Genomic DNA, 23,246 nt, shown 5'->3' with positions numbered 1-23,246 from the left:
AGTGACTAATCCAGACGTGTTGTTGATACTGAGCGTCTACGCGAGAGAGGTGATGGAATTGCATCGTACTTCAGATGCTCACAATTATTTCCTCAGCGGAAAGATCGAGAATATTGGATCGCTCCAATTATAATCAATAAAGCAGTTCAATAAATCTGTCTGTGTGACCTGCGGACAAGGCAAGGCTTCCTTTTTTTGGTGTTCTTAATTTGCATGTCGTTTTGATAAAAGCGTCTGCTAAATTACTAAATGTAATAGTAAATGACTTGCGCAGCTTTATTCATAACAGTGGGAGCCATCAATAATCACTTTTAGAGCTCTACCTCTCAAACTTACAATTATTTGGCAAAAATGTCATTCACCTACCATACAAGACGTGCTACAGTTTTCAGTAGGCCTGCTGCATGTATCCAGCCGTCTTGCTTTACTGCAGCTGTTCATGTATTAATTTTAGCTTGCTTTTTCAAGGTGTAAACACTTTAATTTCCATTAGTCCCAAGCATCCAGGGAGCATCCAGGGAGCATACAGCCACCAAACAACATGGTCCACATTTTAATAATAATTTTATGACAATCGTGTTATTGTTAGTAACGTTAATCGTGTTAAAGTCACAATGAATGAAGCGCCTCACGCTGTTGTTTTGAATGAGTTTGACAACTAGCAGGAAATGTTCAAGAAACAAAGAAGTCACTTCCTTAAAACTGACAAAAGCCATATTTACACTGCCAAGGTGGCACAGAAGGTACATTTAAATTGGCATTTAGATGCATTTACACAGACTGTTTAATGCTGCTCAGAGCAGGCATAAATGCATTGAAACAGAAATTAAATTTGCATACATAATATGAGATTAATATTTTAAATATAAGATTTTGAATATGGTAATCATTTCGGCTGTGTAAAGACACCTAAATAGTCCCTGAAATAGTTTACAGACAGAATGTATACGATACATATACTGTATTCACACTATCATGTATAAAGGCATGTGTATGTTTAAAGAAATGTGAATGGTCTGTGATTGTGACTTTATTTTTTAATAATAATTTTAAAAAAAACTCAGTAATTTTTTATGATTATGCTGTCTTGGACTTAGACTGACAACTATAGGCCTGGATGCAGCATCATTCAAACACTATAGTTTTTTAGTTCCCGATGCCTTTGTAGAAATTCCCTTTTCACAGTTAGCCATTATTAATTTAATCCATGAGTGAATGTGTCCAAGAGCATGGCGATTATTGAGATTAAGCAAGTTGTTTTCGGCTGGCCATGTGATCCTATCCATGCAGGGACCCTCTCCATGCAGAATAAAACTTTTTTAAAGCTTTTATAAGGTTACTGATATGACTGGAGTCTTCATTTCATGCAAGTGGTCATGACTTTATACATATGTTTAAACATTACCGTTCATTCCTTTGGGAGTAGAACTTTTTAGTAAGGAAAAAATCACTGAGTGCACCTTTAATCATTTTTAAAGGGATAGTTCACCCAAAAATTAAAATTCTCTCATCATTTACTCACCCTCATGCCATCCCAGACGTGTATGCCTTTCTTTCTTCAGCAGAACACAAATTAAGATTTTTAGAAGAATATTTCAGATGTGTAGGTCCATACAATGCAAATGAATGGTGACCAAAACTTTGATGCTGCAAAAATCAAACAAGTCAGCATAAAAGTAATCCATATGATTCCAGTGGTTTAATCAATGTCTTCAGAAGTGATATGATAGGTGTGGGTGAGAATATTTAATACATTTTTGCCATAAATTTTCCTCCCTGCTCAGTCAGTTTACACATTAACTTTCACTTTCACATTCTTCTTCTTGTGTTTATGATGCTTCACATTCGTCATGCATATCGCCACCTACTGGACAGGGAGAAGAATTTGTAGCAAAAATTGACTTAAATATTGATCTGTTTCTCACCCACACCTATCATATCATGTCTGAAGACATGAATTAAACCACTGGAGTCTTATGGGTTACTTTTATGATGCCTTAATGTGATTTTTGGAGTGTCAAAATTTTGGCACTCATTCACTTGCATTGTATGGACCTACAGAGCTGAAATATTCTTCTAAAAATCTTAATTTGTGTTCCACAGAAGAAATAAAGTCATGCACATCCGGGATGGCATCAGGGTGAGTAAATGATGAGAGAATTTTCATTTTTGGGTGAACTATCCCTTTAAGCTTTCGTTGTTTATGTGGTGTGAAAAATTAATATGTGTAAGTACAATTATGTTCCATGTAGGCTATTCTCTTAATATGATGTCATAAAAAAATCCATGTGTGATGATTACACAAGAATTGAGATTATCAGTAGCATGTTTAATTTATAGAAATCTCACATCAAGTACCCAAATATGAACTTTAGAGAGCCACTGCTTTCCTACAGTACCGGAAGTCTATTTACAGTAGAAGAACCACAATTCCCATAAGGCACCATTTCAGTCACTGTGGAAAGGGGGAAGGGAGTCCGAGATTGGAGGGAGAGAATCCGAGGTAAAACATTACAACTAATATTTCACTCCTGTCATTCCAGCAACGATATATATGCGCAATTTGCAGCTAGGAAAGACAATGCCATATTGTTTATACGTTTCAGTTGATATTTTCTGGCAGAAGGACTAATTATATCCAAGTTAGCCAGGCTAGAATCGAGAGCACAAAAAGATTGAGGCAGTTTAGCGCGAGCTGCTCGCGAGACAGCGGCTTCAGTCACGGACTGAAATAAGACCGTTAACAGCAGATGCCTGCTTTTAAACAGAAACAACTACAGGAACTGCGGAGGCACGTGTTGTTTATTTAACTTGCAATGAGAGGCAGGGATAAGCAGCAGGAGGGCTGAATGTACCGTTATTTGTGTCGGAAATAACTGTCATTATGTGAGCAAGTTGGTCAGTTTTCTATTTGTTCTTTATCATTATTATTATTAGCCATCACAGAAATACATTCACTTTGAATATTGAACATTTATAGCTGGATTAACAAATTCCTAACGTGAAATACGCGTCAACATAATCTCATATAACATTTGTAAAGGTCTTTTGATGTTTTTGACAGTTCACTGGATGCTGTCATAGATTCGTGGTGTGCAGCATGTGTCGCTCCTGCATAAAATCCAATGCAGCTTTTATTGAATATAACAATAGTTATCGATCAGTGTGGTTGGCTTTGAGGTTTCTGACGTTGTTCTTTATTGTTGTTTGGTTAGTTCAGGTTTTGTGAGTCAGGATAGAGATGACGTCACCTCTCCTCTTTCTCTGCTTATCAATGAAATACGTCCCGTTATCCGCTGTATGAACCCTTTCTGCACGATAAATAGATTGCAAAACGAAAGGGAGCATTTGAAACGTTAAAAGTCATAATCGGTCTCGGTATCATTGGCCTCCATCTATTTCGGTCTCAGAAAGATGCAGTCTTGATCAGATGACGTCACCCTTTTCGGATGCTGCTCTTCTGTGCAGCTCTTCTTTGCGTTGCTCAGTTATCTCAGTGGTCAAATAATAATGTGAAAGCTGGAGAGTGCATGCGTGTATATTTGAGCAGATCTTGTTGTTTGCAATGCATATGCCTTTTTAAGTATTAATCACAATTTTAGTGTTCTAATTGTATTTTGTTTCACTTACTGAATGTGTCCTCAACACAGACTTATTTGGGTGTTACTGTACCTCTCTACCGAAGACCACTGGAAGGTGTGTGAGAAGAAACCTGCTGACCCTGCAACTCATTCATCAGGGACTTTGTCCTCTACTCAGAAACACTGTCATAGCTTCATATCCCAGCTGTAGCCAGTCTACTCCTGATTTCTATTTCTCTTACAATGCACCTTTGAAGTACATCTCTCCATGCTCTGATCTCATATTGGTGAACCCGGCACAGGTAAAGAAAGCCTAACACTCACACATTGACTTGGCATAGCCAGTTCTCCAGGCCCAATTCAATCAGCCCTCACTGGACTTGTGAAATCCATCCACAACAAGGCCATCAATATACACAACTCGGTGCACTAAGCTCTCCCACTAAAATCAAACCCCTGGCTTGTTATCATTCAACAAAATTATACTTCTTGTTCCAAGTCTGTTACTACCTACTATTAATAGAATCACATTTAAACAATGTTCGGCCACTGAAAGTGCTACTACTGTGTCAATCTTAATCCAGGCCTGTAGGAAAGACAGCAGGTGTTTCTGAATGCTGTACAAGTGCTTGTGGTTGTTGGGAAAAAGCTGCAGAACCATGTGTGTCCAATGGGCAGTGTTGACGATTGGCCTAGTCCACTGCATGAGTGGACAGTAGGAGGACGGCAAAACAGTGGTCTCATGTCATGGAAGGGGTCGTTGCAGTTGCAGTACATACAGAGGTATGTATGACATCCATACCTTGAGGACTACCAGCCAGACCTGTTCTACTCTACTCTGCTGTAATCTACTCCCTTGCAAAGGCAAAACGCAGTAACTATGCGCTTAGTAAACATTTTGTTGTGACAGATATCTTGTCTCTTATATACGACGACGATTTAGTGCCACGTTAAAAGAAAATATCTAAGATTTCGTAAGAAAATCATAGTATTATGAGAATAAAGTCTAAATGTTTTGAGGATAATCTCAGAACATGCCTTTTACGAGAATGAAGTTGTAACTTTATGAGATTAAAGTAGCATAATGTGTGAATATACTAGAAATATTTTGAATGGACGGATAGAACGGACACCAAGTCAGCAGCTTAATTAAGCACAGAGTTATTATTAGTATCCGGACACTGCAGCGGTTATGTAGGAAATTGAATTTCTACAAGAGAAAGAACCAGACAGATATTCGCGCAGTCCCGCTCGTGCATGGGTGATGCTTAGTCTGCTTTTTTGATGGTTTTTGCTCTCAAAACAATACTATAACTGAGGGGATGTTACCACATACAATGTCTTGAAATGGGCCTATTCACAGCAGTTCCAGTTATTTTCCACTTCTCTTGACTGTAAATACCATGGCCGTGAGGTGCTAAACAAAACAAATCCAAAAATAAAAGAACAAATCAGAAAAAATAACGGCAAATCCGGAAACACAACAGCAAGTCAGAAAACACAATGACGAGTCAGTTGAAAAGGAATGGGTAGGGTAGGTACCATATCTTCTGACCTGATTGGCTGTGGACTGTGGAGGATACCTAGCCCTTTCTTCATGATTGGTTCACCGATTATGTCAAAATCCATGCCAAAACTTACTGACTGAAAAACTGAATCATTTGGAGTGGTTTCTCACTCAGTAAAACAGTAACGGGACACTTTATAACACAGAGCAAGAAGAGCAATCGGGATAAAGTTAGTTAAAGGTACAGTATCCTTCTAGGGGTTTTAAGGAACCATCATAAAAGACCATCCACAAACTGCACTTAAACATCCGTGGTGTCCAAACATTAATTCAACTGACTTGACATTCTTACGCAACAAACACTGTTATGAAAAAAGGGTTTTCACATTCAAAAGGTTGCAGTAGGCTCCCAGTGTGATGGCTAACTTACTACATATTAAGTTTTGTCCAATTATATGGACACAGTGTTCATTTATTTAAGAAAAAAAAAAACTCTGAAATTCATCAAGATATTATTTCAGATTTGAAAAGTTGTAGTCAGCTGTTAATGGATAGGCTGGCTGTGTTTTCTGACTTGCTTTGTGTTTTCTAACTTGTCGGTGTGTTTCAGGATTTGCCGTTGTGTTTTATGATTTGTTGTTTTGTTTTGCACCTCACAGCCATTTATGTAAGCCTATATTCTCGCACCTCCCTTGACAGGTGCCCGCAGGTTGAAAACTCCTGTACAAATGCACACCTCATTCATGAACGGAGAGCTCTTAAAAACTTCCCACATCAAATTCAGCTTGGCTAACTTGGCAACAAAGTTTCATAGCAATTACGTACATAGTTATCTCCATGGTAAGTGGTGTTTACTGTATGTAAAGACAGATGCACTTTGTTGTTGTCCACCACATCACTTAGATGTTACTTTCCTCACAATATATTCTCAAAATATTACAGCTTTAGTCTTATAATGCTACTATCTTATTCTCATAATTTTAACTATATTTTTCAAACATTATGACTTAATTCTCGTAATGCTATGGCTTTATTTTCAAAATCGTTGATTTTTACTTTGACATGGCACTAACACGCCGTCCTACTTATAATCCACAATTGGCTGGACAATCAAAAATCTCTTAAACCATTTTTCTTAGTTTCAGTGATGCCATAGTTACTGCTTTGTGGGGCACTATACTATACTATATTATACAATTCTTCACTACATTATAATACTGTATAATAAACTATACTAAAGTATACTGCACTACACTACTATTCTATACTATAGCCTACGACACTATACTACTCTATTCTACTATACTATACTATTCGGTACTATACTATACTTTGCTATATTATACTATACTACACTATACTCTACTATACTGTTCTACACTACGATATGCTGCATTACACTGTGCTGTTCTATATGACACTACACTATAGCCTAATACACAATACTATACTGTCCTGTGTTACACTCCACTACTACTACTACACTATTCTATACTACACTTCACTATACTACACCAAATATATATTTTACTGCCATAGCACTTTTCAAGAATATGATTTGATCAAGGACATGATCTGCGCTGCTTTTGAAATATTGGGTCATATTAATTACAAATAAATTACCTAAAAAAGGTAATTTTCCCCCGTAATATTGGCTTGTATTAATTAAAAAGAAATTACCTAAAAAAGGGAAAACTTAAAAACAAAAAAATCGTATTTACATTTGTATGTGTTTTGTAATTTAGACCTTTTCTCTTGTCAGTTTAGCTGCGCCGTGCTGAAATACCCTGTGTGCTCTCTGTGCCCAGAATAAAACGTAGAAGAGGTGTAAATGAATGGTATGGAGCTGCGTCATACTTGTTAGGACATTTACAATAAAACGTTGAATTGACGGCTTTTCTATTTGAAATTAGGCGGACATGGTACATTCTTATACATGAAAGGACAAAGAGAAATGCACAAATAGTGTGTTCACTAATAGAAAGTGCACATTCGAATTCGGTTTGCATTTTCTGTTTAGTTTAGTACAGAATATGCCACCTTCAAATGTAGCTTCATTTCAGACTTATTCTGACTCGCAATGAAAAAGTAAAATAAATAAATAAATAAATTGAAAAACATTTTTTTTTTTTTTTTTTTTTAAATCTCTCCCATTTTAGGGCTTAAATGGTTTACCGCAAGAATGTAAACAGACAGAAGATCTAACCAATGGACGCTCCAAATGCACAACTGTGAGAAGCAACTGCTAAAATACTGCACATGAAACTGTCTCATCAGTATCTACATGCATCAAATTAAGTGCTAAAGTTGCATTCTGTGCTTTCTATGTTTTTATTAGATACTGAATGGACTCAATCCAGGTAATGGCATCAAAGAAAATGGCAATATCAATGGCATCCCTTATCTCAGAACTGTCCCGGTGAGTCTTAGACATACAGTCACATGATGTGAAATTTGGTTTCTGTTGTTATGTGTGTGCAAGAATTAGCTTGAACAGAGAAGGTAATGTTGTGAAATTTTGCTGTGTAGATCTCAGCCCTAAAACAGAATGGCCTTTTACAGTCACTGGCAGCAGGAGGCAATCAGACTAAAACAGAAGGTAAAGACTTAAAGGGATAGCTCACCTAGAAGTGAACATTCTGGCATAATTTACTCATGTTCATGTTGACCCAAAACCATATGTCTTTCTTTGCTCCATGGATCACAAAAAGAGATGTTAGACAGAATGTTAGCCTCAGTCACCATTCACTTTCATTGCATCTGTTTTCCATACAATGAAAGTGAATAGTTAATGAGGTTGTCAGACCCTACCATTCTGCCTAACATCTCCTTTTTTTGTTCTACAGAAGAAAGCAAGTCATACAGGTTTTAAACCGCACGAGGGTGTGTAAATGATGACAGAATTTTCACTTTTGGTTGAACTAACCCTTTAATCACTCAGAAACATTGTTACACACTCACTGATGTCAGTAGTTCAGAACTTTTACTCTGTTTTTGTGCAATGTGCATCTAGAGGTGAGCTCGGAGGTGGAGCGAGCACAAGAGGAGTGGGATGCCCTGGAGAGCATCCAACCAGGTGAGACCAATTACCTTGTCACCATGGAAACAACATCCTGAAGGCCTGTATACTGAGAGCATTACGTCACCATGGCTAAGCATACGCCCCTACCCTGGAGAGATGGCATCACCTCCCTGGCTAAAATAGATACATTACGAAACCTGATCGCTGTCAGTTGCAATCTGGAGCATCGGCATCTTCTGATGAGATGTGTGGCCAATTATTGGCATAATTGTACAGCATAATGACTATATATAGATAGACCATAGTCCACATAAACATTGTATGTGTTGTATTGACTATATACAGGTATGACTATTAAAATGATCTGTATTACATTTGACATATTGCATCTACTCATTTGGCAAAAGCTTTTATCCAAAGTTACATAAAGTGCATTCAAGCACCAGTTTATTTGTTCCCTGGAAATCAAACCCATGACCTTTGTATTGCTAGCACCATGCTCTAGCAGTTGAGCTACAGGAACATTAGGGTTAAAGGAAGGGAAATTAAATAAAAGGAAGGGAAACTTAAACTACTGTGGCATCAATTTACATTCAATTCAGGCAAGAACATGTCGGTCAGGCTTGAGTGAATTTAGTCTGTGACTGGATATGATACAAGTATTAATGTGTGTGGTTTTGATTATATTGTGACATGCACATAATTAATGAGAATTCACAGTATGTACCCTAAAGTTGCATAACTGGTGCTAATATTGCACATATATATTAAACGATTCACAATTTTAAACAAAATATGTGTGCTGTAGTGACAGACTATACACAATATGGGCAAAACTTTTTGAACACCTGAACACCACACCTATTTGTGCATTTAATTTCAAAACATTGGCATTAATAGAATTACACAAAACAATTTAATTAATAGCATACAATTCTCTAGAATTCTCAATTCTCTAATATTTGCCAAATCTGTTAATGAGAAGATGGTGTTCAAAAACTTTTGGCTGTCTGATTTTTTTAGGAGCAGATTTTATGGAAGAATCATGCTTATGAATCAGGGATGCATGTACAGTATGTAAATGGTGTGTCTGTTATAGTTCTTGCTGAGGATCTCACTCCCTCACCGCTGATCTCATTCAACGAGGCACTGCAGCATTTTCAGACAACTGATCTCGGAGACCTGCTTGTGAGTTGGTTTAAAGTGAATATATACAGCACAAAATCATCTTTGGCTGTGTGTTGCTATAGTAATCACCCTTCTCTTTTATTCTTTCACACTATCTCTTCCCCTCTATCAGAAGAACATTCAGCCCACCATTCGCAGGTCTGGATTTGCTGCCATCACCCACTTCCTGTTTGGTCCTCCCCGGCTACATAAAGCGCTAGTAGAGGAGAGAGATCTAGTGTTTGCCATTGCACAGTGTAAGTAGAGTGAATGTTTACTCTAAATGAGGTGACAAATGCGGTAGCTGCATAATTTGTTGTAATGACTACAGTCTTGTTTATAAAACTTACAAAGTATAATTTTTTTTCTGAGGTGATGTAGCAATTAAGTTTAGACTGCTGTCAGAGTATCCGCTTAAATGTCTTGCATGCTTGATGTCGCTGTTTTAATAATTGTGTAGGTTCTCTGGATAATGGACAGTCAGTGCACATGCGTGTACTCCAAACCATCTACAGAAAACTGACCTGCACCCGTGCAGACTGCCCTCGTTATGGACCACACTGGGAGAACGTGGGCTTCCAAGGTGTGTGTATATGTGAAACGTTTGTTTGTCTGCAATTTATTGATGTGTTTGTTTTTATTAATATGCTGCATGTACTTTCCATATATTTCATGTATGACATTTAATTCCGGTTCTTGCAAGGCAGCACTATATTAATTAAAAATTCTACGAAATTGAGGAACGAATGGGTGTGATGTTATTTACCCAAAAATCTGGGCAAATATGAAGGTGTTTTTAAGTTTGTTTCAGCCATGTGTCATCTGCAGCCGAAAGCCACTCATACATCCGCCCACAGTACGAAATGCCTATCATCTTTCTTTTGTCTGTATTCTGCCCATTAACACTCTTTTTTCCATATTTACTGTAGTATCAGTGTCATCATAAATAACAATAACTGAGTGTAATCTGCACATTTTATGGTCGCATACAGCGTGTTAGTGCATTATTACCATGAACGCAAAAGGTAAACATGACAAATTACACATTATCTACTGCATATTTATTACTTTAAATCATCATTGAGTAGATAAACACTGATCTCGTGTGAATTCTACTCATAGAATGAGGCATGATGTAATTAATAACACATTTTAATGTCATAATAATTGATGTTTTACAGGACTTGACATTAACACTTATCTGCTTGTTCGGGACAAGTGGATTTTTGAAGTGGCAAGTGAAAGAGAATTTTACTTGCCCAACCGGACAAGTAGCCTGATTAAAACGCTAATAATGAAAAATAACCGGCTACATTTGTGATATAGAATAGGCCTGAGTCACTTATTACAAAGTTCATACAGGGATGTGAAAAAAGTATTTGATATCCTGATTTCTTCTGTTTTTGTGTAGATCTCATAGTAAATTGATTCAAAAATTCAAACAAAATCTAAAATAAAACAAAGGCAATCTGAGTAAACACAAAATGCAGTTTTTAAATGATAATGTTATTGAAGCAAAAAAGTTATCCAATACCAACTGGGCCTGTGTGAAAAAAGTATTTGCCCCCCTTAGATACTAAATCCCCAAATCTATGAAACTGCATTCATAATGGGGTTCAGCTTGACTAGACACACTCAGGCCTTATTACTGCCAGCCCTGTTCAATCAAATCAACACCTAAATAAAACTTTTTCAGCAGCATGAAGTTGACTAAAAGGTCTCACCCAGTAGCACACTATGCCAAGATCAAAAGAAATTCCAGAAATGATGAGAAAAATGGTGATTGAAATACATCAGTCTGGGAAGGGTTACAAAGCTATTTCAAAGGCTCTGGGACTCCAAAGAACCACAGTGAGAGCCATTATGGCACAGTAGTGAACCTTCCAAGAAGTGGCCAGCCTTCCAAAATTCCTCTACAAGCACAGCGACGACTCATCCAGGAAGTTGCAAAAAAGCCAAGACAACATCCAAGGAACTGCAGGCCTCTCTCGCATCAATAAAAGTCACTGTTCATGATTCCACTATTAGAAAGACACTGGCCAAAAATGCCATCCATGGAAGAGTGGTGAGGCGAAAACCACTGCTAACCCAGAAGAACATTAAGGCTCGTCTGAATTTTGCCAAAACACACCTTGATAATCCTCAAACCTTTTGGGAGAATGTTCTGTGGACTGATGAGTCAAAAGTGGAACTGTTTGGAAGACAGGGGTCCTGATACATCTGGCATAAATCAAACACAGAATTCCACAAAGAGAATATCATACCTACAGTCAAGCATGGTGGTGGTATTGTGATGGTGTAGGGATGCTTTGCTGCTTCAGGGCCAGGGCGAATTGCAATAATTGAGGGAAACATGAATTCTGCTCTCTACTAGAAAATCCTAAAGGAGAATGTCGGTCATCTGTCCGTGAGTTGAAGCTCAAGTGCAACTGGATTATGCAACAAGACAATGATCCAAATCATAGGAGTAAGTCCACCTCTGAATGGCTCAAAAGAAGCAAAATTAAAGTTTTGGAGTGGCCTAGTCAAAGTCCTGACTTGAACCCTATTGAGATGATGTGGCAGGACCTTAAACGGGCAGTTCATTCTCGAAAACCCTCCAGTGTGGCTGAACTAAAGCAGTTTTGCAAAGAAGAGTGGGACAGAATTCCACCACAGGGTTGTGAAAGACTGATCTCCAGTTATCAGAAGTGTTTGGTTGCAGTTGTTGCTGCTAAAGGTGGCACAACCAGCTATTAAGTTTAAGGGGGCAGTTCATTTTTCACATGGGTGATATAGGTGTTGGATAACTTTTTTGCTTCAATAAAAAATATATATATATTTGAAAACTGTATTTTGTGTTTACTCAGGTTGCCTTATAACATAAAACAATCTCATTTGAAGATCTCAAACAATTTAGTATGAAAAATACAAAAAAAGAGAAGAAATCAGGAAATACTATTTCACAGCACTGTATTCTTATTTTGCTGTTGAAAATAATCCAGAGCACATAATTTTATAATTCGCTAGTAGTCTAGTAATAGTTGCACGCTGTTTAACGGACAGGTGGCTTATGTGTGTGTGCTGAACCTGCGCGCGTGCCCCGAGAACGCTTATGATATTGCGGATACGCGTCTGAACCGTCAAATACATTTCCAAATTCCTCCAAAATGCATATCTTGGTGAGGTATTCATGTAAACACAGTGAGTTATGTCTAAAGTGAATGCAAACAGTGGGGAAAAGCGAATTTGTATTAAAATGTCAGACTTGTAAGTGTAAATGTTATCTAATAGACCTGCTGCTGTCTAGTGCAGGGATTCTCAACCTTTTGGAACTTAACCGCCTCCCCCCCCATCATATGTCATACACATATTTGTGGAGGTATAATGACTACCTATGACTAACCTTTATCTGTTTTTTTATAGAGATAGATAGATAGATAGATAGATAGATACATGTAAAACAATCTATTGAAAGAGGAAAAGGAGGAGAAGAGCTTTAAGAACCTGTTCTCACTAGCCATGACATTGTGAAATTAATCAGTGTGGGACACCTGCGCTTGCTTCATTTTTACAAAGAAGCACAATATGCGGTTCAGTATTGGATAGCGCAAGCCTGTTGTTATCCTCCACCTGGAGGCGATTTCAGTACTTTGTTTTCAAGGCTGTCAATTTAGAAAACCGAGCGAATGGAGGGAGTAATTTTACGGCAGCCTCAGACAACTGAGGATATTCACTCATCACAGTCATCCAAAATGAGGGCATAGAGCAAGAGCTATAGAGGTATCTCTCTTTAATTCGACTAATTGCTCCTCAATTTCGATTGTTAGGTCTTTGCCTGGGCAAATGAAGGGGTCTCTGACCCAAGAAAATGAACTGAAATCCTCACTGAAATAATCACCGAATTGCTGTTTCATTCCATCAACATGGTTAACGATTGTGTGTATCAAAGGAGAGATATTTATCCTGGTCTCTTGCACACAGTCAACGAAGTTGGGAAACATGTCAACATTTTTATTAATCAACCGATCATGCCAAAGATCCAGTTTGACAACGAATGCACTGACTTTGTCTGAAAGAAGTGAGATGTTGGCATCTCTCCCTTGCATTGATGTGTTCAACAGATTCAGCCTATCGAAAATGTCTATAAGGTATGACAACTGCGCTAACCACAAGGGGTCGTCCAGGTAACGGCCAAGGTCAGACTTCGCATCAACAAGAAACGTCTTCACCTCTGAACGCAATTCATAGAGGCAATGTAAAACCAGACCTCTAGAGAGCCAGTGCAGCTCCGTGTGAAATAGGAGCTGCTCATGTTCGGCTCCCATTTCCTAAAACAGTCATGAAAACAGGCGTGCATTTAATGGCCATGCTTTAATGAAATTGACCATTTGCACTGCCTGCTTTAAAACTGGCTCCAGAGACTCAGGCATTTTCTTTGATGCGAGAGATTCACGATTAATCATACAGTGGGTCCACTTGGCTAAAGGGGCTAACGGCAGGACATGAGTGACCAAACCGCTAACCCTCCCAGTCATTGAACAGGCCCCATCTGTGCATATCCCAACACATCTATCCCATGACATTCCTGCATCCCGTATATACCCATCCAGAACTTCAAACAATGCCTCGCCAGTTGTGTGCGCTGGAAGACACCGACAGAAAAGAATGTCCTCCTCAGTATTACCATCTTTGACATATCTGACATAGTTAAGCAACTGTGCTAGCCCTGCAACAACATAGTACTGGCTTTGCATGATGTTAGCTAGCAATTGTGACTAACGGTGTCATTAGAAAGGGGGATGTCACCAATCTGTTGTGCAAAATTGTCTCCAAACATTGCTTGACAGATACTGTATCTTTAGCAGCAGGTAAGATTAGCACCTCTGCTAGTGTGTATGGTTTTACTAATTTAGCAACTCATTGCGAGACATAGAAGGACGCTTCTAGACTTGTTAGACACTGATGTGTGTTTGCTGATGTTGTGTTTCTGCTGTCCATAACAAGATAACTAATTTAAAAAAGATCTGAGGGCTTGTCTTTAATTATCGGGTATTTGGTTTCCAAATGGCGCTTCAACTTTCATGGCTTCATGCTATCATTTGCCAGCACATCAGTGCATATTACACACTGGGGCAGCGGTTCAGCATCCGTCCCAGCCACCGTAAAGCCAAACTGAAGATAGCTACTGTCATACTTTCATGTTTTACACTTTTTAGGGGTAGATGATGATGCTGACGAGGCATCACTGCTACAACTCCTTTTGACAAGTGTGATTAATCTTATCCATAGCCTACTTACCACCATGAGTTAGTTTGGCTAGTAGTCACTGTCGATCTGACCCGTGGCTGCACTGACAGCTAATTAAAAAGGCAGGCTAAGCTCCGCTTCTCCCTATCAAAAAGAAGAGTGAGAGGGAACACTTTTTTTTTTTTTTTTTTTTTTTATTATGCAGAGGTTAACATCATGGAGACAGAAGGTAATTGTGAATGACCTTTATTCATATTTTCTAAAGGAGATTAAGCATATTGATGTTACATGTTCTAATTATATTTACAGTTTACTTTAGGCTCGTGGATATTTGCTTGGTACTTCAGTACTGAAGCCTATTTGAAGTCAATCAAAAATACAACCTTGAAAAAAATTGCGCCCACTTCAGTACTGAAGCCTATTTGAAGTCAATCAAAAATACAACCTTCCGACCCTTCCCCCCCCGTTGAGAACCACTGATCTAGTGTGTCATTATTATTAATTAAACAACCATAAGAAAATGAGAAAACCACACACTGCTCTTGGCTGGATAACTTTAATTGCTTTAAAAAGTATTAATGTATTCTAATCATACAGTGAAGACCAGTAGTAGAATATTCTGAATGTTTACTTGAATACTTCATACTGCTGTTAACAACTTTTAAAGCTGTTAAAAAGCACTGCTTTCTTAATTTTATATTTTTTGTTCTGAATGTAATAATTACTTGAGAACTTGAAACAATTCTTATATACCAGTAATTAACAAATTAGTTAAGTGTTATTAATTGTTTTGAATCATCCATTTTCACTACTGACTGCTGAAATTTAGGTCATATTATTAGTCAGAAGTTTACATACAGTTAGGTTGAAATCATTAAAACTAATTTTTTAATCACTCCACAGATTTCATATTAGCAAACCATAGTTTTGGCAAGTCATTTAGGACATCTACTTTGTACATGACATGAATAATTTTTCCAACAATTGTTTACACATTTAATTGACTATATCACAATTCCAGTGGGTCAGAAGTTTACATACAATAAGTTAACTGTGCCTTAAATGAGCTTGGAAAAGTCCAGAAAATGATGTCAAGCCTTTAGGCAATTAGCCAATTAGCTTCTGATAGGCGAATTGGAGTCAATTGGAGGTGTACCTGTGGATGTATTTTAAGGCCTACCTTCAAACTCCGTGCCTCCTTGCTTAACGTCATGGGAAAATCAAAAGAAATTAGCCAAGACCTCAGAAAATAAATTGTGGACCTCTACAAATCTGGTTCATCCATGGGAGCAATTTCCAAATGCCTGAAAGTACTACGTTTATCTGTACAAGCAATAGTACGCAAGTATAAACACCATAGGACCACACAGCCATCATACCGCTCAGATGAACGTAGTTTGGTGTGAAAAGTGCAAATCAATCCCAGAACAACAGCAAAGGACCTTGTGAAGATGCTGGAGGAAACAGGTAGACAAGTATCTTAACTCATCAAAAAAAAAAAAGAAACATCCTCTCACTTTTAACTGCTTTTATTTTTAGCAAACTTAACATTATTTCTATGAACATAAAAAGATTCAACAACTAAGACATAAACTGAACAAGTTTCACAGACATGTGACTAAATTAAATGGAATAATGTGTCCCTGAACAAAGGGGGGGGGGGGGGGTCAAAATCAAAAGTAACAGTCAGTATCTGGTGTGGCCACCAGCTGCATTAAGTACTGCAGTGCATCTCCTCCTCATGGACTGCACCAGATTTGCTAGTTCTTGCTGTGAGATGTTACCCCACTGTTCCACCAAGGCACTTGCAAGTTCTCTGACATTTCTGGAGGGAATGGCCCTAGCCCTCACCCTCCGATCCAACAGGTCCCAGACGTGCTCAATGGGATTGAGATCCGGGCTGTTCGCTGGCCATGGCAGAACATTGACATTCCTGTCTTGCAGGAAATCACGCACGGAACGAGCAGTATGGCTGGTGGCATTGTCATGCTGGAGGGTCATGTCAGGATGAGCCTGCAGGAAGGGTACCACATGAGGGAGGAGGATGTGTTCCCTGTAACGCACAGCGTTGAGATTGCCTGCAATGACAACAAGCTCAGTCCGATGATGCTGTGACACACCGCCCCAGACCATGACGGACCCTCCACCTCCAAATCAATCCCGCTCCAGAGTGCAGGCCTCGGTGTAACGGTCATTCCTTCGATGATAAACGCAAGTCTGACCATCACCCCTGGTGAGACAAAACCGCGACTCGTCAGTGAAGAGCTCTTTTTGCCAGTCCTGTCTGGTCCAGCGAAGATGGGTTTGTGCCCATATCGACGTTGTTGGCAGTGATGTCTGGTAAGGACCTGCCTTACAACAGGCCTACAAGCCCTCAGTCCAGCCTCTCTCAGCCTATTGTGGACAGTCTGAGCACTGATGGAGGGATTGTGCATTCCTGGTGTAGCTCGGCAATTGTTGTTGCCATCCTGTACCTGTTCTGCAGGTGTGATATTCGGATGTACCGATCCTGTGCAGGTGTTGTTACACGTGGTCTGCCACTGCAAAGACGATGAACTGTCCTTCCTGACTCCCTGTAGTGCTGTCTCAGGCATCTCACAGTCACTGCAGTCCTCATGCCTCCATGCAGCACGTTCACGCAGATGAGCAGGGACCCTGGGCATCTTTCTTTTGGTGTTTTTCAGAGTCAGCAAAAAGGTCTCTTTAGTGTCCAAGTTTTTATAACTGTGACCTTAATTGCCTACCATCTGTAAGCTGTTAGTGTCTTAACGACCGTTCCACAGGTGCATGTTCATTAATTGTTTATGGTTAATTGAACATTGTTTAAACCCTTTACAATAAAGATCTGTAAAGTTATTTGGATTTTTACAAAATTATCTTCAAAATACTTTGTCCTGAAAAAGGGATGTTTCTTTTTTGCTGAGTTTATATCCACAGTAAAACGAGTCCTATATCGACATAACCTGAAAGGCTGCTCAGCAAGGAAGAAGCCACTGCTCCAAAATCGCCATAAAAATGCCAGACTACAGTTTGCAAGTGGACATGGGGACAAAGATCTTACTTTTTGGATAAATTTCCTCTGCTCTGATGATACAAAAATTGAACTGTTTGGCCATAATGACCATCGTTATGTTTGTAAGAAAAAGGGTGAGGCTTGCAAGCTGAAGAACACCATCCCATCCGTGAAGCATGGGAGTGGCAGCATCATGTTGAGGGGGTGCTTTGCTGCAGGAGGTACTGGTGCACTTCACAAAATAGATGGCATCATGAGGAAGGAAAAATATGTGGATATACTGAAGCAGCATCTCAAGACATCATCCAGGAAGTTAAAGCTCGTCGCAAATGGGTCTTCCAAATGGACAATGACCACAAGCATACCTCCAAAGTTGTGGCACAATGGCTTAAGGACAACAAAGTCAAGGTATTGGAGTGGCCATCACAAAGCCCTGACCTCAATCCGATAGAAAATTTGTTGGCAGAACTGAAAAAGCATGTGCGAGCAAGAAGGCCTACAAACCTGACTTGGATACACCAGTTCTGTCTGGAGGAATGGGACAAAATTCCAGCAACTTATTGTGAGAAGCTTGTGGAAGACTACCCAAAACATTTGACCCAAGTTAAACAATTTCAAGGCAATGCTACCAAATACTAACAAAGTGCATGTAAACTTCTGACCCACTTGGAATGTAATGAAAGAAATAAAAGCTGAAATAAATAATTCTCTCTACTATTATATTCTGACATTTCACATTCTTAAAATAACGTAGTGATCCTAACTAACCTAAGACAGGTTTCTACGATTAAATGTCAGGACTTGTGAAAAACTGAGTTTAAATGTATTTGGATAAGGTGTATGTAAACTTCTGACTTCAACTGTATATATTGTGCATGAAAGATCTTGCTGCAAAAACATGATGAAAAAGTAGATCTCATTCCATTGAACTGTGAGCACCCCTGCTGTTAATGATGGCGATGGAGGCTTTTCTTTATTTGACTACCATACGTAACATAATATAACTACCATATGACAATAGCTTCCTCCTCTACCCAGCGCAGTTGACATTTCTGTCGAAGAGGAGGTGATTGCATAGGTTTACTCTTAGTTTGGGCATTTGTCATATTTTTAGAAAACATAAAACAGAAACTTTGACATGTTACTTGAGGATGTAACTATTACTGAATTTTTCTTCTCTCGGGATAAGTAACGTTTTTACTCGGACAAGTGAATGACCAATTTATTTGTCTGAAGGACAAGCACATGACACTGTTTAATGTCGAGCTGTTTTATGGTTAGTCTTGTGCGTCCTCACATTTGAGAGAAACACATGCTGCCTAATGTAGAGCGTTACAAATCACTCTCTTATGAGGCTCCATTTCAGTTTGGATGCTGCCATAGAACACAGCTGCCTACGTAAGAAGGAGACAGTGAGGGAGCTCACTTAGTTTTGGAACAGACCCAGTATGTGTGTGTGTCTGTGTTATACATACAGGTTCAGACCCTGCCACAGATCTAAGGGGAACAGGTTTTCTGGGCCTGATGCACACTCTCTACTTTGTCATGGACCCAGAGATACTACCGCTGGCTAGAGACATCTACAAACTCTCTCAACATCCAGTCCAGGTAATACACTAGCAAAGACATTCAAACATGGGCAAACTATGTTGGACACTCCCATATCTTTGCATAATAATTATAACCTGGCCAAAATGATTCACTGACAGCAAAAATACTAAATTTTAACACCTCCAGAATTTTCCATTCAGTGTGATGTCCATCAACATGACCAGAATTGCCCTGCATGCTCTCAGGGAGGAGGTGCTGTCCAAGTAAGTCAAAATCTTTTGTCATGACAAAAATATGCTTCCAAACGCACTTCTGAACATTTATTGGGAATAGTTTTGTACTATATTAATTGTATGATTTCAATCTGTAAAATCATTTGGCTGTGTTTATCTCCAGTGAGAAGTTGCCCTCAGTTTAAATTTTTTGATGTCCCCTTACCTCTGCAACAGTTGTTTCCATGGCAATAAAATGTTTTGTTTCTTTGTGATGTCACCTAGGGAGTGTAATCGAAGGCAACAGGTCGTGGCAGTGCTGAATGATTTTTATGTTGCGATGTTCCTGCACCTCTACCAGCTGTGGAAGAGCCAGCAGAAAACAATCTCTGACTCTGGCCATGTACTGAAAGGTACCAATATTATTCAGTCATTCTCATTCTTTGCAGTTCCAAATTAACAGCATTGTATTTTTGCATGGTATCATTTAGTATATAAGTGACCTTCAGCATGGACATACTTCCTATATTATGCAATATATGCACTTCTAAGTATCATATATATATATATATATATATATATATATATATATATATATATATATATATATATATACATGCAGTTGAAGTTAGAAGTTTTCATACTGTTAGGTTGAAATCATTAAAACTAATTTTTAACCACTCCACAGGTTTCATATTAGCAAACTATAGTTTTGGCAAGTCATTTAGGACATCTACTTTGTGCATGACATGAGTAATTTTTCCAACAATTGTTTACAGACAGATTATTTCACTTTTAATTGACTATATCAGGTCAGAAGTTAACTGTGCATTTAAGCAGCTTGGAAAATTCCAGAAAATTATGTCAAGCCTTTAAGCAATTAGCTTATGGTAGGCTAATTGGAGGTGTACCTGTGGATGTATTTTAAGGCCTACCTTCAAACTCAGTGCCTCTTTGCTTGACATCATGGGAAAATCAAAAGAAATCAGCCAAGACATCAGGAAAAAAATTGTGGACCTCCATAATTCTGGTTCACCTTGGGAGCAATTTCCAAATGCCTGAAGGTACCACGTTCATCTGTACAAACAATAGTACGCAAGTATAAACGCCATGGGATCACGCAGCCATCATACCACTCTGGAAGGAGACTCATTCTGTCTCGTAGAGATGAATGTAATTTTGGTGCGAAAAGTGCAAATCAATCCCAGAACAACAGCAAAGGACCTTGTGAAGATGCTGGAGGAAACAGGTAGACAAGTATCTATATCCACAGTAAAATGAGTCCTATATCAGCTGCTCAGCAAGGAAGAAGCCACTGCTCCAAAACTGCCATAAAAAAGCCAAACTACAGTTTGCAAGTGCACATGGGGACAAAGATTTTACTTTTTGGAGAAATGTCCTCTGGTCTGATGAAACAAAAATTTAACTGTTTGGCCATAATGACCATCATTATGTTTGGAGGAAAAAGGGTGAGGCTTGCAAGCCCAAGAACACCATCCCATCCGTGAAGCATGGGGGTGCTCATGCTGTGGGAGTGCTTTGCTGCAGGAGGGCTGGTGCACTTCACAAAATAGATGGCATCATGAGGAAGGAAAATTATGTGGATATATTGAAGCAGCATCTCAAGACATCAGCCAGGAAGTTAAGGCTCGGTCGCAAATGGGTCTTCCAAATGGACAATGACCCCAAGCATACCTCCAAAGTTGTGGTAAAATGGCTTAAGGACAATAAATTAAAGGTATTGGAGTGGCTATCACAAAGCCCTGGCCTCAATCCAATAGAAAATTTGTGGGCAGAACTGCAAAAGCGTGTGCGAGCAAGGAGGCCTACAAACCTGACTCAGTTACACCAGTTCTGTCTGGACGAATGGGCCAAAATTCCAGCAACTTATTGTGAGAAGCTTGTGGAAGACTACCCAAAACATTTGACCCAAGTTAAACAATTTAAAGGCAATGCTACTAAATACTAACAAAGTGCATGTAAACTTCTGACCCACTGAGAATGTGATGAAAGAAATAAAAGCTGAAATTAATCATTCTCTCTACTATTATATTCTGACATTTCACATTCTTAAAATACAGTAGTGATCCTAACTTACCTAAAACAGGGAATGTTTTCTAGGATTAAATGTCAGGACTTGTGAAAAACTGAGTTTAAATGTATTTGGCTATGGTATATGTAAACTTCTGACTTCAACTGTATATACTGTATACAGTATAAATACTGTATATGTATGTGTGTGTAATATATATATATATATATTTATATTTGCAATTAAATGGTCTGGGTGGACTGGGGAGGGAGCTTTGTGTTGGGTTGGGTATGTCTGCATAGTTCATCAAACTCTTATTTCAAAAAAAGTTAAATAATGTAGGTATATGACCCCTTCTAATAATATACATAGACTTGGGCATGCTAGCAGCTTGATTCTGTCTCTGTCTGCTCTGTAATGCACAGAAGTGGAGCTCTTAGCCAAGAAGAACCCCAAGCAGATTCTTAAACGTCTCGAGGGCTACCTGAAAGAGAGACGTGCTGGGACAGGACACCGAACATCACCTGACATGCTGTCGCATAGCAACCCTTCACCTGGTGACAGTGGGTCTCGAGCGGGGAGTCAGGGTGGGAAGGAGGGGAAAGAGATTAACTTTACTGGTGTCTGTGAGCTTCCCCCCGAGATGGAGGGAGAGGCCAGACTCATCTGAGAGACCAAGAGAAAGAGAGATGAGAGGCACTTAAAGGCATAGTTCACCCTAAAGTTAAAAAACATTTGGAAAAATGTTTTTCCAAGCCCTTTGACTGACTTTCCTCTGTGGAACACAAAAGGAAATGTTTGAGAGACTGTTAGTCTCAGCTACCATTCACTTTCATTGCATCTTTTGTTTTTTTCTTCCAGATAATTAAAGTGAATGGTAACTGAGGTGACTATTCTGCTGTCTCCTTTAGTCTGTCTTTTGTGAAGAAAGTCATACAGGTTTGAAACAACATGAGGGTAAAGTATAACCATTTTTGGGTGAACTATCTTTTAAAGAACATGTGTTTGAATGGGAATTTGATTTGTACAGTCTCGACTAGTATCTCTCTTGCTCTAACTCTGTCTTTCTCTCTGTTTCTTCATTTATTTTCTGTCTATTCATGCTTAAGCACACTCAGCGACAAGTCTATGTTTTAACTGTAGTATCAGATAAAATCATAATACTCTTTGTTGTTTTTATTTTCAGTAAGGGTACCTATTAGCCCTTCAAATCTTTCTTTGAAAAAAGCCAATAATTTTAGTTGCCAAACACAAGAGTTAAAGGAATTGTTCACCCAAAAATGACAATTCTCATTATGTACGCACTCTCATGCCATCCCAGATGTGTATGAATTTCTTTCTTCTGCTGAACACAAATGAAGATTTTGAGAAAAATATCTCAGCTCTGTTGGTCCACACAATGAAAGTGAATGGTGACCAGAACTTTGAAGCTGAAAAAAGCACATAAAGGCAGCATAAAAGTAATCCATCTTACTCCAGTGGGAAAATCCATATCTTCAGAAGTGATATGATAAGTGTGGGTGAGAAACTGATCAGTATTTTCACCAGCCCTCCTAAGCGCTCTCTTCTATCCTAAGAGTTCTTCTTATTTTGGTTTTGGTCATTTGCATTCTTTGTGCATATTTCCACATACTGGGCAGAGAGGAGAATTTATTGTAAAAAAGGACTTAAATATTAATCTATTTCTCCCCCACATTTATCATATTGCTTCATAAGACATGGATTTAACAACTGGAGTCATATGGATTACTTTTATGCTGCCTTTATGTGCTTTTTAGTGCTCCAAAGTTCTGGCCACCGTTCACTTGCATTGTATGGACCTACAAAGCTGAAATATTTTTCTAAAGATCTTCATATGTGTTCAGCAGATGAAAGAAAGTCATACTCAACTTAGATGGCATGAGGGGGAGTAAATTATGAGAGAATTTTCAT

At 38.7% G+C, this 23,246-nt stretch overlaps 1 protein-coding gene across 3 annotated transcripts; it reads left to right on the top strand.

Moving 5' to 3' along the window:
* Positions 1–2,430: 2,430 nt before the first annotated feature.
* Positions 2,431–22,662, top strand: LOC127424497 (ELMO domain-containing protein 3-like). 3 transcript variants are annotated; one of them, XM_051669779.1, is made up of 14 exons: positions 2,431–2,503; positions 3,651–3,883; positions 4,166–4,364; positions 7,248–7,319; positions 7,427–7,507; positions 7,618–7,687; positions 8,102–8,164; positions 9,210–9,298; positions 9,411–9,534; positions 9,738–9,860; positions 18,997–19,127; positions 19,257–19,333; positions 19,568–19,695; positions 21,740–22,662. In XM_051669779.1, the coding sequence occupies exons 3-14, from the start codon at positions 4,329–4,331 to the stop codon at positions 21,982–21,984; spliced, it is 1,239 nt and encodes a 412-aa protein (XP_051525739.1). In that variant the 5' UTR covers positions 2,431–2,503; positions 3,651–3,883; positions 4,166–4,328; the 3' UTR covers positions 21,985–22,662. The 3 variants fall into 3 exon arrangements, with proteins under 3 accessions (XP_051525739.1, XP_051525740.1, XP_051525738.1); XM_051669778.1 differs by lacking the exon at positions 2,431–2,503 and adding an exon at positions 2,553–2,898; XM_051669780.1 differs by lacking the exons at positions 2,431–2,503; positions 7,248–7,319 and adding an exon at positions 2,550–2,898.
* The last annotated feature ends 584 nt before the right edge of the window (positions 22,663–23,246 follow it).

The sequence above is a fragment of the Myxocyprinus asiaticus genome, chromosome 33, assembly GCF_019703515.2.
Source record: "Myxocyprinus asiaticus isolate MX2 ecotype Aquarium Trade chromosome 33, UBuf_Myxa_2, whole genome shotgun sequence".
In the NCBI taxonomy this organism is placed as follows: Eukaryota; Metazoa; Chordata; class Actinopteri; order Cypriniformes; family Catostomidae; genus Myxocyprinus; species Myxocyprinus asiaticus.
This window is presented reverse-complemented; position numbering and strand designations above follow the sequence as displayed.

Excerpts from the sequence above, each read along its gene's own strand:
- LOC127424497 (XM_051669779.1), top strand. The coding sequence starts at position 4,329 with ATGGAAGGGGTCGTTGCAGTTGCAGTACATACAGAG. Across the intron at positions 7,320-7,426 it reads GACGCTCCAAATGCACAACT|ATACTGAATGGACTCAATCC; the intron begins GTGAGAAGCAAC and ends TGTTTTTATTAG. Across the intron at positions 9,861-18,996 it reads GGAGAACGTGGGCTTCCAAG|GTTCAGACCCTGCCACAGAT; the intron begins GTGTGTGTATAT and ends TTATACATACAG.